General features: G+C 33.5%; 1 protein-coding gene across 1 annotated transcript; it reads left to right on the top strand.

Annotated features, from left to right (window-relative positions):
* The first annotated feature begins 17272 nt into the window (after positions 1–17272).
* On the top strand, positions 17273–19900 carry LOC107417527 (putative disease resistance protein RGA1). Its single transcript, XM_060814452.1, has one exon. It carries the CDS (start codon positions 17273–17275, stop codon positions 19898–19900), a length of 2628 nt encoding a protein of 875 aa, XP_060670435.1.
* Positions 19901–20730: the final 830 nt, after the last annotated feature.

A 20730-nucleotide genomic window follows, 5' to 3' on the forward strand; every position in this document is an offset into this window, starting at 1 on the left:
TATTGTCACGTTATATAACACCTCAGTAAGTTGAAAGAAGTTGCTGAGAAAAATTGGTGTGACAAATCAATGAAGAATACGTGTACAGTAGTAAAACTAATAGTAAAACTAATCTCTTAACTAACCTTCTAACTATCAAAATATTAATAAGCTTTAAACAACCAATGGAAAGAGAACAACAAGTAAATGCCACATCATACAAAGAGGACATACAAGTAGATTGCCAGCAAAGACTGATTCGATACGCCCCTGCAGAAGCAAACCTCTTCCTCAAACTATACACTGATGCACCAAGTCAATACGCCCCCACAAAAGCAAGTCTCTTCCAACCTCCAAATAGATCTCTACTTCTACAATTTGTTGAAGAAATTAAGCTGAAATATTTAACGAGTTAAACTGCAGTATCAGCAATATTAAGCTTACTACGAAGAGCAAGAAATCTGTCAGTGCCAAGTGGTTTGGTAAAAACATCAGCAACTTGATCAGCCGTTGGTATGTATCTGATTTCCAAAGTCTTTGCAATTACTTTATCTCTCACAATGCAAGTCCAGCTCAATATGTTTGACACGAGCATGTAGCACAGCCAACAAATTTCAGATGTAATGTGAGCAAAAGCACGATACTCAGCTTCAGTACTGGATCGAGCTACTACCCGCTGCTTTTTGGAACTTCAGGATATGAGATTAGTGCCCAAGGAGACACAATACCCATTTACTGACCTTCAATCATTGATACTGCCAGCCCAATCTGCATCAGCAAAACCTTAAACTTGAAGAACTTTATTTGATATGAGCTTCAAACCATGATAAAGGGTGCCTTTCAGATATCTAAGAATACGTTTACAGGCATCCCAATGATTAACAGTAGGGGCTTGAAGGAACTGGCTTAAAGTACTAACTTAGTATGATATGTCTGGTCGAGTGAGTGATAAGTACTGCAAAGCTCCCACGGTACTTCTGTAAACAACAGGATCTTGAAGAGGATCACTATCAAACTGAAAAAGCTTCTTGCTGGAGAACATTGGAGATGAAATAGGCCTTGCACCATCCATCTTAGTCTTTTTCAACAAATCTAAAATATATTTTGCCTGACATAAAAGCATAGTTGAGCTTGTACGTCTTACCTTTACCCCAAGGAAATAATGAAGACTTCCTAAATCCTTAAGAGAAAAGGCATCATCCAACTGTTTGATTAAGCTAGCTATATAAGTTGGATTATTCCCTGTAATTAAGATGTCATCCACATACACCAAAATTAAAACATAAGCTAAAGCAGTCTTCAAAATGAACAAAGAGTTATCAGCTTGTGAGTTTTGAAATCCAAGACTTTGAAGAAGTGTCTTAAGCTTGTCAAACCAAGCTCTTGGAGCTTGCTTAAGACCATAAAGAGCCTTAGTGAGCTTACAAACATGAGTAGGCAAGGATGAATAAACAAACCCTTCAGGTTGTTGCATATAAACAGCTTCCTTTATGTCTCCATTGAGAAAAGCATTGTTAAAATCAAACCGTCGAACTTCCTAATCATTAGATAAAGCTAGAGTAAGAACAAGCCATATTGTAGCTGGTTTGATAATAGAACTGAACATTTCTATGTAATCAACTCCAGGTGTTTGATTAAAACCCTTAGCCACTAAATGTGCCTTCAATCGCTCAACTGTACCATTTGCTTTAAACTTGGTACGAAACACCCATTTATTACCAACTACATGCATTCCAGGTTCATAAGGGACTAAATTCCAAGTTTTATTGCGCTTGAGGGCTTCAAATTCTAAAGTCATTGCATGTTTCCAAGAAGGATTTGAAAGAGCTTGTGAGACAGTAGAAGGTTCTAAAGGAAAAGAGAGAGCTGTAACAGGTAAGGGATGATGTGTAGCTAAAAGGTTTTTGTTTAAAAATTCCTACTTTAATCGAGTAATCATAGGATGAGTATTGAGAACAGGTTGGGAAGAATGCACAGGTAATGATTGTGAAGAGGAAGAAACTGGTAGATCTTGCTGCAGATTTCTAGGTGTAGGAACTAATGGAGAAGCTGAAATAGGAGGAATTAAAGAATTTATAGGATGAGGAGATTGAGAGATAGCATTAGAAGAAGATGATGTAGATGCGGCTGACCTTCTTAAAACTAACAAAGGAGCAGAAGACTCTGAATCTGAAACTGAAGACTTCACAGTAGGCACCATACTCAACTTATGTAAGGAAACAAAAAGAGGATCTGAAAGGAAAGGAAATTCTTGTTCATTAAAAGTGACACGTTTAGAAATATAGACACGTCCTGAAGAATGAAGGCATTTATAACCTTTGTGGTCAGGATTGTAAAGACACATTTCTGAGTATGGAACTGAAACTTGTTTTTGTTGTAAGGCCGAAGGAAGGGATAGCATGCATAAACAAACACACGAAAAAAATTAAAGTCAGGAGTTTTGTGAAACAGCAATTGGTATGGAATTTGATTTTGTAAAGCTTTTGTGGGTAACCTATTGATAATAAAAGCAGCACAACAAAAAGTATCCCACCAATATAAAAGAGGCATATGAGCATGAGCAAGTAAACTAAGACCTACTTCAACAATATGTCTATGTTTGTGCTCAACACGACCATTTTGAGAATGTAAGTGAGGACAAGGATGACGAAACTGAACCCCAATGGTGGTAAGATAAGGCAAAAAAGAACGATACTCACCATCCCAATAAGCTTGAACAGTCTTATTTTTTCTGTCAAAGTGTCGTTCAACCATGGTTTGAAATTGAATGAACATAGGTAAGGCTTCTGACTTAGGTTTAAGAGGATATAACCAGATATAACGAGTATGATCATCTAAGAATTGAATATAGTAACAAAAACCATCAACAGACTTAACTGGAGCTGGACCCCATAAATATGTATGAATCAACTTAAAAGGTGCTGCAGCTCTTGATCCTGAAGAGGGAAAAGAAATAAGATGCTGTTGACCAAACTGACAAGCATCATAGAAAGATAAATTTGAAATGGTTGAGGTAGAAGAATGTGTGCAAAAAGGTAAAATTTGAGAAAGAACCTGTGAAGATGGATGACCAAATCGTTGATGTAAAATATTAACATCTGCATTCATGTTTGTTGTTGAAAAAGAAGCCAAAGATGTTGAATTAGTAGAAGAAAAAGAAGAAGGTAAAACTAAAATAAAATTGTTTTTATTGATGATAGTAGAATCACATTGTTCAGAGAACATATCACTATCAATAGGCTGTGATGAAGATGAATTACAATTGAAATATGATATTTGATTACAAGGAAAAGTTGAACTAATAGTTGACTTTGAAATAGGAACATTACAAGAAAAATCTTTATTTGAAGACAAAATAAGAGAAGATTCAGTATTACAATTTGCAGCAAGACCAGAAAGCATCTTAGTATCATTGGTAGGAAAAACAAAAGTAGCTGTTGCAGTTTGAAAAGAAGAGTCTGATGAGGAATTGGAAATATTGCCTGGACCATGAGAAGATAGAAAAGTTGAGGAAGAGATGATGGTATGATGATCCCTTTTTGGAAGTATCAATTTGTATAAGCCCTCATCAAGCACACCATTGAGTAGTATAGTCCCTTGATGGTCCTTGAGAACACAAGAGTCAGCAATAAACTCAATTATCAAAGCATTGTCTTTTATTAGTTTAGAAACACTAAGTAGGTTCTTTGCAATTGAAGGAACAACAAGAATATTCAACAGCTTTATTGGAGTACTATTAGTGGGAAGATAAGAGTTTCCAATATGAGAAATAAGTAGAAATTGACCACTACCAACCATTAATTTGTTGTTACCTCGATACTCAATTTATTCCAAAAGAGCATTTCCATCAACGTCTACATGATCTATAGCACCACTATTGTAACAGCCCAGACCACCCGCATGAGATATTGTCTGCTTTGGGCCTAGCCCGTACGGTTTTGTCAAAATGCGTCTAAAGGGAAAGGTATCCACACCCACTTATATGGCATGCTTCGTTCCCCTTTCCAACCGATGTGGGATCTCACAATCCTCCCCCCTTGGGGCCCAGCGTCCTCGCTGGTACATCGATCCGGGTACTGGCTATGATACCATCTGTAACAGCCCAGACCACCCACATGAGATATTGTCCGCTTTGGGCCCAGCCCGCACGGTTTTGTCAAAACGCATCTCAAGGGAAAGGTATCCACACCCACTTATATGGCATGCTTCATTCTCCTTTCCAACCGATGTGGGATCTCACAACTATCAAGATACCAAGCTGGATCAAGTAATGTCATCGGGGAGGCTGATTGACAATGACCACCAAACTTGTCAGATATAACCACAACTAGAGCAGAATTTTGTGGTACTGTAGTTGTTGTAGTAGAATGAACCATGCGGCTTTGGGCTGGTAGAGAGGAAGAAACAGGTCGGCTAGGTGGACCAATTAAAGGTGCAAAAGAAGAAGTAGTGATTGCAACTTAAGGTAAAGTACCAAACTGTAACAGTGGTGGTGTTGGTCTAGAAGGTAGAGGATAGTGAGAAGCAGGCAGTGGAAAAGGTGTTTGAGATGCACAATATGGTGTACCAATTTGAGATCGAATGAAAGAGCCAGTAAAATTACTTGGAGCAGGAGGATATGAAACCTCAGAAACAGTATTACCAACATTTGGTCCCAAAAATGTATTGTCAAATCGTTGATAACACTGAGCTACAACATGACCATAAACACCACAGAGTTGACAAGTTGGTTTTGATCGACCACCACCTCTACCAAAGAAATTTCTTCCTCTGCCTCGTAAGAAATTATTAAAACCTCTACCTCTTGAGAAATTATTAGAACTTCGACCAACAGATTAAGAATCATGCATCACATTAAAAACCTTAGTAGTGGAATCAATTTCTCCAAGAGATGAGCCAATATATTAGGAAAAACTTGGCTGAATAGAGTAAGGATTGGTTACTCCTAAGCCAGAATAAGCCATAAATGGCACCATAGATCCATAAAAAGATTGACGCTCATAAGAACTAAAACCAAGTGATGAAGAAATTGATCCAGTAGCCATGTATGTAGCTTTATGTGTAGCATTATAGTTAATAGCTGAGTTAAGCTCATCCAGTTTAGATGTAAAAGATAAAAGATGATGTTGTACCTCCTCTAAAGAATATTGTTCTAGTCGAATCTCCAAAATTGTTGAGATTGGTTGAAAATCGGAGCCAAGGCCTCCAAGAATGTACATCACCAGATCTGTCTTAGAGACATTATCACCAGCAACTGTTAGGTTTCCAGATAAGGTTTTCATTTTAAGAACATAATCATCAATAGATAGAGCATTTTTCTTGGTGTTTTGTAGCAATTTACGGAAGTGAAGAATTCTAGTTGGAGATCAAGCTGCATATCGATTGGCAATTGCACGCCATAGTTTATATGTTGACTCTTTTCCAAGAAAATGACCAATAACTTCCCTAGCAATTGTTCCTCATAACCAGCCTACAAGAAATTAATCTTGTACCTCCCAATCATCAAGATAAAAAATAAAGCAGCTTGAGGAAGAATCAATGGATGTTGCATCTGATAAGCCAATATTGTTGCTATTTCCCTTTACATATTCATCATAAGAAGAAAAATGCAGAAACTTAGTGAGTTTGTGACCTTTAATCACCGGAAGTACCTTTGATTGCCAAATGAAGTAATTCAAATCATCCAGCTTTATTATGTTGCTGGGAAACAAAGAGACAGTGAGGATTGTATGCGAGTCTGCCATTGATATGGCTCTGATACCAAGATAGAAAGTAAAAAATATAGATCCTTAAGGTTGAAGATGAACTAGGTAGACAGAGAAAGAGAGAAAGAGAGAGAAAGATGAACCAGGTAGAGAGAGAAAGAGAGAGAGAGAGAGAGAGAGAGAGAGAAAGAAAGAGAGAAGAAGAAAGAGAGAGAAATTGATTCACATTTTATTAAGAAACAAATCATACCACACAAGTTGAGGCTATTATCACGTTATATAACACCTCAGTAAGTTGAAACAAGTTGTTGAGAAAAATTGGTGTGACAAATCAATGAAGAACACATGTATAGTAGTAAAACTAATAGTAAAACTAATCTCTTAACTAACCTTCTAACTATCAGAATATTAATAAGCTTTAAACAACCAATAGAAAGAGAACAACTAGTAAATGCCATATCATACAAAAAGGACATATAAGTAGATTGCCAGCAAAGTTTGATTCAATACGCCCCTGCAAAAGCAAACCTTTTCCTTAAACAATACACCGATGCACCAAGTTAATAAGAAGGATCTGAGTCCGATGAACTAAAACTAATGGATCTTGCGGATTCCCTCTTCGACAACTTCAAGGGACTTATAGTTGGCTTCCTTCTAAGTTCCAAATATCAAGAATCAAGCCAAGAATTCTTTCTCCAAAGAAAGCCTGAGGTCAGTTTTAGATTGATAGAGTACGAGCTCAGCTTCATGTACCAAGCTCTCCATACAAAAATGGTAGTGGTGCGAACCAAAGCTGGGATCGTCCTTCGGTTCATAATCTTGCTTTTCTTGGTTGTTGCCTTTATGTTATTCCAGTTTTTAGTTGATAAGGATGAGTTTAAAAAATTCGAACTCATCCTTACTTATTACTTGCTTATTGGAGCTATAGTTGTTGATATTTTCTTAGGAATTAAGCTCATTTTCTCTGATCATGTCCTTATTGCCCACAATAACTGGAAAAAGTACATTCCAGATCGCTTTTTGCAAAGAAGAAGGTGGTCTAATTCAGTTTCTCAATATAATATGATAGCATATTGCCTAGATGAGCGTTGGGTATGGAAATGGAACTGCCAGTTTCTTGATTTTGTTAGAAACATGCTATAACATATGAAAATGATGTGGTTTTCATCGTTGGAGAAAAACATTGATGATCTCAAAAGCTTTATCTTAGAAGAGCTGAAAAACAAATCTTCAAAAGCAAAGACTTTAAGCGAAGCCATGGAGAAGTGTTCACAAAGAGGGGATGGTGCTCTATTTGGTACTCCAAGCTACATCAAGATGAAATGGAGCATCAGCGAGTTTCAATACGCTGAAAGCCTTCTCCTTTGGCATTTAGCTACTGAACTTTGCTATCATGCTGAAAAGAAATCAAACCCAGAAGAACATGATCGTGATGATCGGCAATAGAAATAAAGCTAGGAATACACAAAGAGTAGAAGAAACAGCAAAATCCTATCAGATTATATGTTTTATCTTCTGGTAATGAAGCCAACAATGCTAGCACCAGTTTTGGGCAATTGGTAGGTAGTATTTCAGGATACTTTTGCAGAGGCCAAAAGATACTTGAACAAAGACTCAATATCAGATCACGTGGAAGCCTGCAACCGTTTGATTAATGTAAAAACAAAATTCAGGCCAGCTGCAGTGAAAGGAATAAGAAGTAAATCAGTGCTGTTTGATGCATGTGCACTTGCTCAGCAGCTCCAACATTTGGAAGAAGAAGAATTGGAGAAAGACCAGTGGATGCCAATGAGCAAGGTTTGGGTGGAACTAATGTGTTATGGTGCAATTTATTGTAGACCAATTGTACATCCACAGCAACTGAGTAAAGGTGGAGAGCTACTGACTTTCACTTGGTTGCTCATGAATCATTTGGGTTTGGGTTTATAGTTTAATGAGCAGGAAATGCAAGCAGGAACCAGAGTTGTAACTGTAAAGTGAAGGGCCAATAAATTCATGGAGAAAAACATAAGGGAGTGAGACAGTCACTGGAACCGATTGGAAAAGGCTAAATTAATATATATTTTGTCTTTGAGTTGATCTCAAATTTACTATCTTAATTCTCCTTGCATGTTCATATCTTATTTTTCCTGCGATATATGAATGTTCCATACCTCTTTTATCAATTATTATGTAGCAAGATAATTGCGTAAATAGCTCTGTCTTGTTTTTTCATACCATTTGTATAATTAATAGTCAAAAAGAAAAGAAAAAGAGTGTCATACAATTTGTCAGGACTGCTTAAGATCCCTTACCGAAACCCTACACAAGTCCTGATCTCAGAAAAATCCTACCGGACCTTCCAAGGAAAATCCGGTAGTATTTCCCCTACGGGTTGGATTTACCACAAAATTCCGTGCACGAAAAAAATGCACCTCTAATAATATCCCGTTATTCCTCTTACCTTACTACAATTCATATCTACGGTACTCCAAAATAAACAGGAAACTAGTGCAATATCAAATAAATAAATAAATGTCCATTGTAGTAGACATAGCATTTAATATTACAAATAGTATGAAATTTAATACAATACAAGGAGAAATAAATAATACAAGATGGAAGGAAAAGAAAGGGAAAACTCTCTCGAATTTAGGCAGCGATCAAGAGATGTCGAACTCTTTCCAAACGGTCAACCCCTACTAACATGGGCCTAGGGGAACAGATTTAAAAAAAAAAAAGAGTGAGATGCTAATCATCTCCGTGAGTGACCCAATCTATTAATAATAGTAATAATAACAATAATAAGATAATAACTTAATTAATCAATAATAAATAAGTTAATAATTAAATACTAAACATTTTAAAAAGTATTTTCTTCCAAAACTCTCACCATTTCACTCAATTGGAAATGTCCTCCTTGTAAAAACATTTCACAAATCCCAATATTTATATACCTTGAAAATCAAGAAAAAATTAATTAAATAAATTACAAATAAAATACAATAAATTAAAGATCCAAAATATATAATGAAAATAAGGAGAAATACAAATAAAAGTATTTTTTGTAACAATTACTAAATGATAAATAAATTCAATAACAATCATTAAATTGTAACACATTGTCATAAAGAATAAAACAAATCACAATAAAATTTATAATAATCATCATAAGATAAAATACAATCACAATAAACTAACCAAGCCAATATTTAATACGACATATAACCATGACATTTATTAATCAAGCCAAGTGAATAATCAAGGAATAATAATAAATGAAGTGCAACAAGTCAATTTAGCAATAAAGGGATTAAACATAAAACAAAAATTGATTTCAATAAATAATTTATAAAAATTAAGCTTAATAATTTAATAAAATAATGAGAGACACAGTAGAAAATCTTTTGATAAATCTTAAATTTATCCAAGCCTTGGAAACATGATAAAATATATTTTTGGACACAATTTATATAAACAATAAAATCAATATGAATAAAATTCATGTTAAAACCTCAATTTAAATAAATAATAAAAACACGCATAAAATACTTTTAATTTCAAATATCACTTTGAAAAACATTTAATTTTTGATAATAAATCGGAAAAATATCTTGACGCACACACTATATACCAGTGATGTGCGATAGTATCAAGCGTCCCAAAGCACCGTCTAACGGGGAGGTTACAGAGAAAAAATCGGAATCTAGGCCGCCCTGGCGTCCTAACAGCGCTGCTAAAACTCATAACAATGGGTGGCTACGGCCAATATCAACTTGTCTGCCCTCGGTCCGATGGCAACCGCGGGAGAGTAACCTGCGAGCTCATAACAATGGGCCCCCGAGCTAATCACATCCATAACTACAGAACACTAGTACTGCGTAGTGCGTCTTAAAAACCATATATATATATATATACCATTTTCAAATACTAAAATTTCATCATTACCATTGAATTTAATACCTCTTTTCCAATCCAAATAATCCATATTTCATTTAACCCATCATCATAAATCCATCACGTTAAAATCCATTCTCATAATTTTATTGATGCAAATATACCAAAATCCCAGTGGCATAAAATCAATCCATAAATCTTAAATTCAACTATATATATATATATATATCCAAATAGTTCCAATACTATAAAATAATTTTCGAAATTTGCCTCAATGCATAATAAATTTATTTACTTGTTTTTCTTCAAATCCGTGAAATCAATCCGCTCAAAAATAATATTTAAGCCTCATAAAATTTATATATTCTTAAAACCATGCAGCAAATTTATTATGCGTCAAATCCCCAAAATTTTCTCAACAATAGTTTAATAACAAATAAATTTCCAAATTTCCTCAAAAAATCAAATATAATTAAATTCCATAATTCATCAATATATAATAAATTTAAAATAAGTAATTTCATTCAAATCCATACAATCAATCCATACCAAATATAATATTAAATCACATAAATTCATATATAATTAAAATCATGTAAACACATTTATCATACATCACAATTTCAATAATAACATAACGATAATTAATAAGAATTTAAATCCACAATTCTTTAAATTCCCAAATATATTTTTGGCACCAAAACATATATTAAAAATTATCATAAATTGGCAATATAATTTTAGATGGAAACTTCTCTTAAACATCAAATACATAAAATATATTTTCCAAATATTTAATTATGCAATAGTCCGACAATAAAATTTAATAATTATTCAATTAAATCCTAAATTCATAAAATTCTTAAAATCAAAATATTTCTTAATGCACAAGTAATTTTTATTTACTCAATTTTGGCATCAAAATTCTAAATATAATTTTACTAAATATTTAACACATAAAATTTAATTTTCAAATTAACTCCCGAAAATAATTTGAAGGTGGGTCATTCACCTTGAGCATGCAATTCAATCAAGATCCTTCGCGGGATCAATTTTACAATTCACACGTGCTCCTAAAATATTAACATTACACAACATCGAATAAATTAATATTTTATTCGGATAAATAATGCACTGTACCCAGAGAGTTAACACAAACAGTAACCAAAATTCAAAAATGAGGTATCTATGGAAAGCCAATGAGACAAGGAATACATTACCAACCTCCATTGAGCTCAAAGTCGTCGGGATTGGCCGGAAAGTGAACGGAAAGCTCCGGCCAAACACTCCCCTCCACGTATCTCACAAATGGCTTAGAATTTAGGCAAATGGAGATCATTTTTGGAACCAGGGGGTCAAAAACTAGGGGGTAGGTCTGGTCACACGGTCAAAAACCATCGAAAAATGGGTCAACTGGAGGACCATCGGTTGTCGGTTTTGGACGATCGATCCCGGCTCGTTTGCCGGCCAAATCGCCTAAAATTTGGCCACTGGTATCGTCTAGCCATGGGCTCTCACGCACACCGGTTCGTGTTGCCATCCGGCCACTGAAACACAGCCAAATGACCGGTCAAAAGAGAGAGGAAGGAGGGAGTCAAAGGAGAGAGAGAGGTTTGTGTGTCTCTGTTTTTCACTCTCTCTGTTGGGCTCTAGGAAGCAGAAGGAGAAGAAAAGAAAAAAGAAAAAAAGAAAAGGAAAAGAAAAAGAAAAAGGAAATAAATAAATAAAATAATATTAAAATAATAATATAATATAAAATAACAAAATAGCAATAATAAAATAATATAATATTTAATTATGGTTGACATGTGGCACATATGGTTCACATGTTTAAAAATAATATTTAAATAATACGATATTCGGAAAAATTTTGCAAGTCCATGACTTTCAAATAACATGTTCGAATTGGACGTGCCGCTAGTCTATGAACTCGTATCGACGAGTACTTCACAACTATGTATGAGTTAAAATTCAATTTCACAAGAATAAAAAGTCAACTCGGGCACCCTTGGACAATCCGGACCTCAATTTGTTTTATTCATAATTTTCAAACTGTAACTTCGTTTTCGACGTGCTACTACTTTACGAACTAAGATCGATGCATGCTTTGCAATGGTACCTTGGTCAACCTAGAATTATTGTCGAGTTAAAAAGTCAAAGTTTGACCATTCTTGGTCAACGATTGTCAAACCCGGTCAACCTCGATCAACTTAAGAAATTTTCGATGTATTTTGAGATGGGATGTTACACAATTAATGATGAAACATTCAAAAAAATAAAATAAAACAATAGGAATAAGAAAGAGCCGGCTAAAATAAAATAAAACAATAGGAATAAGAAAGAGCCGCCTTAGGCATATGCTAGGCCCCCATAAAAAGAGGTCCAATTTTTATTTTTTTATTTTTCTATGTAAGCCCATATATAATTTCAATATGTATTTATTAAATAGAATAGAATTTTTTATTTTATCATTATTATTATTATTATTTGCTTTTGGAAACATTAAAATTTTGCCTTTCTTAGAATTCTAGATTAATGATTTATTGCTATATTATCTCTAATTATTTTATTTTTGGAAAATAATACTAATCAAGTCCAATTCAATTTTTGGTTTTTACAATTGATTATATTTTAATGGTAAAAAGAAAATAGAAGAGTAAGAAACATGTTTAATCCTCCTTGTTTATACCATTTTTTTTCTTGATCTTGCTTATTCACTTTTTTCTCTTCTCATTCAGTCATTTTTTTCATATTTGTTTAATTTTGGTACTTAAATTATATAATTAGGATTTCGATTCAAAGGCCCCAAAATAAAAAGGTAAGCTTATTGATTATTATTCATTTTTAAAGAATTTATATGATTCATTCTCACAATATTTATCTTTCTTTTGTTTTCCATGAATTCATGATTATAGTTAATTACCAATTCTTTAATTCATAGAAAACTAACATTTTGAGCCTCTCTAGGGTGTGTTATAATTTTTTTCTTTATATATATATTCAACTAAATTGATTAGAAGTTCACTTTCATATGGTTTCTTTTGTTTTTAAACAATCTGGACCAATTCTTCTTTTAGATACTCTTTAATCAAAATAAAAGTTATATAAATATTTGCTTCTTTTTTTATTATCTTCATGCATATAGTAGTGTAAACTTTGAAGTATCACCAAATTGCAATTAAGTGGCATAAATAAAATTTTATTATTCCTTTTTTTTTTTTTAAACATTTGTCTACTGAAAAATATGAATTTGAATATGAAAAACATACGAAAAAAAATGAAAAGTTAGGTGAATTTATTAAATCCCAAAAAGTGCACCAAAAAAAATTAAATAATTTAGTAATTTTATCAATTAAAAAGAAATGGCTATCAAAACTTGATATAGAAATTTAATTAGTAACTTTGCATTTTGAAAAGCAAGGAAATTATATTTTATATAAATTTAATAATCTTTTTTTGGTAAATATATATATATATTTAATAAAGACCTCAAGTATTATCTTTCGCCTAGCTAAGGTATCAAAAATAGTTGAGAGGGCCATGGAAAATTAATTTGTCTTATTCAGTAAAATCTATTGATTAAAATCCTTAATGTAACAATTTTACACTTTTGAGCTTGTGAATCGATGTACAAAATGTTATCTTAGCCTAATATCGCTTTAAATATGTAAATGAGAAATAACTGTTAATTAGTGCGGTTCATAGGGATTTTTTTTCCTTTTAAATTTTGGTATGTTGTGGATGTAGGCGGTATGACATTGAGCTTACCTCACTCGTCAATAGTATATGAAGGTAATTACAAGAATGATCTATATCATCCGTGCGAGCAGAGGGTTCTTTATTCTTGTTTGTCATTCATGTGTAAAGAAAGAGTTGCAAGAAGACCAAACTAACCATGCTTGATTGATTCTTGTTTTGTACTCAAGTAAGGGTTGCAAGAGTAGATACTAAACGTGTACACTTAATTTAATTTTTGTTTTGTAGAAGGAATGGAAAATGGAAGGAAAGAATAAATCCTATATATATATAAGAAATTTTTTTTTTAAGGGATAGAAAAATGGATGAAAAGAACAAATCCCATATATATATATATATATATAAGATTTTTTTTCTTTTTTTTTTTAAGTGCCCGTGGGCTTCATCAGCAAGACGCGGCTTATATCAATTCCCCTTGTGCATATTTATTTATATAACGTGTGTTGGTTTCATAATCAGGAGATGAATTTATCCAATAATAATAATACTAATAATAATAATAAATAAATAATCAGGTGACAATCGTAATAAAGTGAAAATTATAAAATTACATCCATGTATACGAACAATTAAGAGTGCAAAGAACTTAGATCTTGGACCAAAGTACTAAATGTATGTTATGTACTTAATGATGTTGAAATTTCATTTAATTAAAAGGAAATGTAAAGAAGAGAACTAAAGTATCTGATCTGATTTTATAAAACAAGATATCTAACTTCGAGAGTAATTCTTCACCGCTTGACAAAGAAAAGAATGTTCCATATCTCTTTTCTCAATTAATGTGCGGTGAGCTAATTAAAAAAGAAAGACATAGGAATAAGATAGAAAATCGGTTTGTCATCTTCAGTTAAATCCGTTGATCAAAATCCTCAATATAATACAATTTTATACTTTTTCAACATGCCAACCTATGTACAAAATTATTGTTTTCTTAGCTAATGTTTTAAAAAGTAAATGAGAAAAAACCCTTCTAGTTAATACTTTAATCAGGATACTTTTTTACCTTTTGAATTGTTTTTTTGGTAATCATTCCCCAACTTAAACAGCTAATTTTGTCCCCTTTTTTAATAATATTTTTCATCCTATTTTTGGATAGAAGTCTAAGATGACTAAATGACACTAAACGGACTGGATTTCTCATATAAAAGGGAACATACGCCATGATTTGGTGTGCGTGAGAGGAATAGTACTGAACCAATTTCACTTCAATAATAAATGAAACTTTTGCTCAAAATAATAAATGAAGGCTACAACAATGATTGATGTCATATTCATGTGAAGGGAGGGATGAAAGAATAATTCATGTATCAACACACTCATTTCATGTGTTTTCATCCATGTAAAGTAGAGTTGCAAGAAGAATTGATCAAACATGGTTTATTAATTCTTGTTTGTCGTGCAGGTGAAGTGAGGACTGCTAGAAAAATTTAGGTCATAATCCATGTAAAAGGAGGGTAGCAATTATAAGTAATTTATGCCATAACCATATGAATATGAGGGTTCGTAAAATAATTTACTAAACCTACACTTTATTCTTGTTTGTCATTCATGTGAGATGAGGGTAGCAAAAGGTAATTTATGTCATCCATATATATATATATATATATATATGAATGAGAGTTGCAAGAATAATTTACTAAATGTGCACTTTATTCTTGTTTGTCATTCATGTAAAGTTAGGGTTACAAGAATAATAAATTAAAAATTTAAAAAAAAAATACAGAAAAACTCATTAAACATGCTTGACTAATTCTTGTTCGCCTGTCAAGTCAAGAAAGGGTTGCAAGAATAGATTCTAAACATCACGCACACTTGATTTTTGCTTAATAGAAGGGATAAAAAAAAATGGAACCAATGAATAAATCTTATATGTATGTGTATGAAGATTTTTTTTTTTTTTATATATATATATAAAAAACTTAATTTCATAAGCACTATTGCCAAAAAAAAATAATAATAATAAGAAAAAGTGTCATACAATTAATAATGAAACATCAAAAAAAAAAAAATGAAAAAGAAACAATAAGATAGAAAATCAGTTTGTCATCTTCAGTAAAATGTGTTGATCAAAATCCTTAATGTAACAATTTTACACTTTTTCAGCGTGCAAAATGCAAATATAAAATGTTATCTTAGCCTATTGTTTTAAAACAGTAATGATAAACAACGGTTGATTAGTATTGTTCATGAATTTTGGTTTTGGTTGTGGATTTAAGGGGCAAAATATTGAGCCTCCCTCACACGTCAATGATATGTCAAAGTTAGAAGAACGATTTTTATCCTTACACGTCAATAATACGTCAAAGTTAGAAGAACGATCTTTATTCTTGTGAATGGAGGGTTCTTTATTCTTGTTTGTTGTCATTTGTGTAAAGTGATGGTTGCAAGAATAATAAACTAAATACGCTTGATTAATTCTTCTTTGTCAATCAAGTCAAGTAAGAGTTGTAAGAATAGATGATAAACATGTGCACTTATGGTCGGCAGAAGGGATAAAAAAAACGAAAGGAAAGAATAACGTTATATATATACTTATAAGTCTTTTTTTTTTTCAATTAATTCCACACGGCCTTCATCAGAAAGATGTGGCTTATATCAATTCTCTTATGCTTGTTTATTGATATAAAGAGTCTTGGTTTCATAACCAGAAGATGACTTTATAATAATAATAATAATGATAATAAATAAATAAATAAATAAATAATCAGAAGATGATAATTCATGATAACGTGAAAATTATAAAATTACATCTACCTACGAATAATTAAGAAAGAAATTGGATCTGGGGACCAAAGGACCAAGTGTTTATATACTTACGTGATGTTGGAATTTTATTTAATTAAAGGGAAATGTAAAACATAGAAATTAAATATCTAATCTGATCTTATAAAAAATGATATTGAACTTCCAAAAGTGATTCTTTGGCGCTTGACAAAGAAAAGCTAGCCAGAGAGAGAAAGAAATAATTAAAATATACCGTATATTTGATTTTGTAACTTCTCGGATCAATGACTTACATCTGAAATACAAATCAGGAAGGAATGAATACGTTACTTTTGTGGCAATCAAAGCTTTGTTAGTGCTACTTTCTTGTTTATATGGCACGCAATAGATTCCTAGCTTTTACATTCTTACAGTTACTTACGATTGAAGCAAATTTCTAATTAGCTCCATGTATATATTTGGCAAAGGTAGATCATATCCATCTCTCTCTCTCTCTCTCTCTCTCTCTCTCCCTTTCTAAAACTTTGAACATTATCATTACATTCAGCTTAATTTCCTTTCTACCCGTTCAACCAACCAATGGCAGATCCAATCGTCTCTACCGTTGTCGGGAATATCATTGGACGGTTGAGCCCTGAAGCCGTGAAAAAATTTGGATCGCTGTGGAGAGTAAAAAAGGAGCTCGAAGAACTCAAAAAAGCCATTTTAAGCATCAAAGCACTGGTTTTTGAAGCAGAGAAGAAGCTGCAGGCTGTCCATGCCAATGACAGAATTCAAGTTACAAGGTGGCTGAAGAGGCTAGAAGATGCTGTTGTTGATGCTGATGACTTGTTGGACGAATTCTCCTCCTATGACGCTCAACGGCAAATGGGGATCATGGCTGACTGTAAGGAGGTGACAAAGAAGGTATGTACTACTTTCTTGTCAGCCTCGAATAAATTACTACTTGCTGGCTTTCGTCGTGAAAAAATCAAAAGTATGCATGATAGACTAGTTTCGATTAGAGATGATAGAAAATTCCATTTGGAGGTGAATAATACAATTAATGTCACTCCTTCTGACAATGAGGGCAGAGAAAAGATGGCAATCATGGAATGTCTATTGGATCCCAAAATTAATGAAGGAAATAATGTATCAGTATTTGCCACGGTTCATTACCGGTCGTCCGACAAAAGTGCACTTGTAGGGGAGTGTTTGATGATGAGAAGGTCGTAAATCATTTTGACTTGAGAATGAGGTTTGACGTCGAGGATTTAAATTTGAATGAGAGAAGAGTCATTGAAAGAATATTAAAATCTGCAACTAACAAAGATTATGATAAGAACATAGAGATGGATCAGTTACATAAGGAACTTTATGAAATAATTAAGGGAAAACGTTATCTCCTTGTACTCTATATAGACAATAGCAACGGTGAAATATGTGGGCAAAGTTTGAAATCTTTATTCTTAGGCGATTGTGCAAATGGGAGTAAAATAATAGTAGCTTCATGGGGAATAAAAGCTGTTGCAGATTTTATGAGTGCAGTGGAACCATATATTTATAAGAGATCATTAGATCCAGAAGAATCTTGGAATCTATTTAAAAATGTGGTTTCTAAGAATAACGGACAGGAGGAAGAGGCGAAGGCAATGATGAATAATCCCAAAATTGTGGAAATTGGAAAAAGCATTGTTGAGAGGTGTAGAGGGAATCCTTTTACCATAAGGACAATTGGGAGGATGTTGTTGTCGGATATGGAATCTGAGAATAATAATAATAATAATCTTGTAGAAGCAAAATATTGGTTCTCCAGCTTCCTGGAAAAATTTTCAAGAATCCCTCAACAACATATTAATACGTTACTAGTGCTAAAACTTGGTTGTTATGATATTCTCCCATTGCCTTTGAAACGTTGCTTTCTCTACTACTGTAGATTATTCCCTAAAGGATTTGAAATTGAGAGTGAAATATTAATAAATCTTTGGGTGGCACAAGGGTTTATTTATTCTGATTCATCACCAGAAAAATCTATGGAGGATGCGGGTTATGAGTACTTTAAAGATCTCGAGGACAAGTACTTCTTTGAGTTAACCAGGAGGGATGACTATTTCCGGGACAGGTCTTTTGAAACTATCGGGAGGAAATTCTGCGTGCCAGACCCCATGCACGAGCTTGGAATTCTTGTATCGGGAGCGACAAGATCAACTCAATATGTATCTTTTGAATTAGAATCATCATCAAAAGTTCCAACTTCAGTAGCGTTTCAAGCAAAAAGACTTCGAGCATTAATTGTTTTCCGTAAGGATGAGTTGGGCAGGGAAACTGAAAAGGGACTAAGTCAGTCAATCTGTGATAAGAATACCACAGATTATAAATTGTTACGTGTGTTGAATTTGCATAATTCAGGGGTGCCAAATTCTATTGGTAACTTGAAGCATCTAAGATATCTGGATATTTCTGGAAATCCAGATATCAAGGCATTGCCCAATTCAATTACAATGCTCCATTGTTTGATAACGCTAAAGCTGTCCTCATGTTATGGACTCAAAGAGTTGCCAAGAGATATTAAGAAACTAATCAACCTCAAACATCTTGAGATTGATTGGTGCTACAGTTTGACTTATATGCCTCGTGGACTGGGTCAGCTAACTCAGCTTGAGACGTTATCAGAATTTGTGTTATCGAATTATAAGAAGGGCAATATTGGGAATTCATGTTCCCTAAAAGAATTGGCGAAGCTGAACAATTTGAGAGGAGAGCTTAAAATTAAAAATTTGGGAAATTCAGAAGATGATTATTCTTACAAAATATTGGAGGCGAAAGAGCATCTTAGATCCTTAACACTGTCTTGGGATTCCACTGCTAATGTGGGGGTCGACAATGCCAGTAAAAGTAATGCAACACCTGAAAAGCAATTGGAATGCCTGGAGCCGCACCCAAATATGTCAGAGTTAGCTTTAGTGGGGTATGGGGGTATCAAGTTTTCTGGTTGGCTTTCTTCTCTAAGAAATTTGACAAAGTTTTCATTAAGGCAATGTAATTGTCAGCATCTATCTCCCCTAAGTCAGGTCCGATCTCTTAGGGTATTAATACTAGACCAGATGACTAATTTGGAGTATATCATCTCCAAAGATGTCGTCTTTGACAGTAGTGCCGAAGATAATTTATTAACATCCCTGTATGAAATTAGGCTTACAGAATTGCCTAATCTAGAGGGATGGTGGCAAGAAGAACATCCTACTACTACATCATCATCACCATCATCACTGCCATCATTTCGCAGACTTAGGAGATTGGTCATTGAAGATTGCCCCAAGTTGCGTTCCATGCCACTCTACCGGAATTTGAGAGATTATCTAGTATTGGATAATACTAGCTTCGACACATTCCAACACACAATCAACGCTTGTCGGAGTGATAGCAGCTTCCCTTTCCTCAGGTGGTTGAAAACTCTGTGTATCATTGGGATTAAGAAGCTTGACATTAGCCAGTGCGATAACATCAAGTGGGAACGCTTTCGAAACCTACGCTTTCTGAGATTGGATTATCTACCAAAACTAGACAAGCTCCCCGACGGCCTTCAACATCTTACCAGACTCGAACAACTCCATATTTGGCGCTGCAATATCAAAACTCTTCCGGAATGGATAGGGAATTTCAAGTCTCTTAAAAACCTTGGAATCTCAGTCTGTCCTTATTTGAATTCACTGCCTCAAGCACTAGAAAGCCTCCACAGATTAGAAACACTGGAGATCGAGGATTGTGCCATCTTATTCCAAAGATGCCAAAGAGAAACCGGTAAAGATTGGGATAAGATCCAACACATTCCAAATCTGAAAATCCGCCAACCTCAATCTTCTCTCTCACCTCGATTTTAAATTCTAATTATAAGGTACGTACACATTTTTTTTTTTTAAATTTTGTATTACCGACTCTTTCTCTCTTATAATTTCTTGTTTTATTTATAAGCATTAATTTAATTTTATATATCTCTCTAATTTTTATTGTATAACTCTAGTTAATTAATTTGTCTCTTTTTTGTACCAGCTTCAACAACGATCTACCATAACACCATTACCAAAGGGCAGAGATCCACATGAAGATGGACATTAAGAAAAACAGAGGAGGTGAGAAAGCTATTTTTTCATATTGACAAAAACAGAGGAAGTTGTCCCACAGAAAAACCACAAGATCTGAAATAGATTTTTCTAAAATTAACATCCTTTACTAGCCTTACATGTGTCAATTTCTTGGTCACTATACACAAAAAATTGACCAACTCTACTTAAGGTTACAAACCCATGGTAATGTTAGTTTAGTCCCCTTATTTTATTTTTAGGTTGCCAATCTTCATGAGTGTATTGATTTGAAGCGGTAACACAATTCTTACATGAATTAAGTATTACTGTTAAAATTTAAATATTATTTGTGATTATATGCTTCTTTGATAAAGAATTTCAGTGACCACGCACTTTTGTTGATGAGGGCCTAATTGTATATATTGTATCAACTCTATCATTACTATAATTGTTCAGGGGTTTGCAGATTTGAAAACATGCTAATTTAATCCCCTGTTGCAGAGATTGATGACCTCAAGAATTCAACCATATTTTCAAAATCATTTGGTGCTGCAACAGTGGAAGAAGTTAAATTGTAAGATATAGTTATACATTTACAGCTTTTCTTCCCATTAAAATTTTCCTTGTGC

Source organism: Ziziphus jujuba, chromosome 2 (genome assembly GCF_031755915.1).
Source record: "Ziziphus jujuba cultivar Dongzao chromosome 2, ASM3175591v1".
In the NCBI taxonomy this organism is placed as follows: Eukaryota; Viridiplantae; Streptophyta; class Magnoliopsida; order Rosales; family Rhamnaceae; genus Ziziphus; species Ziziphus jujuba.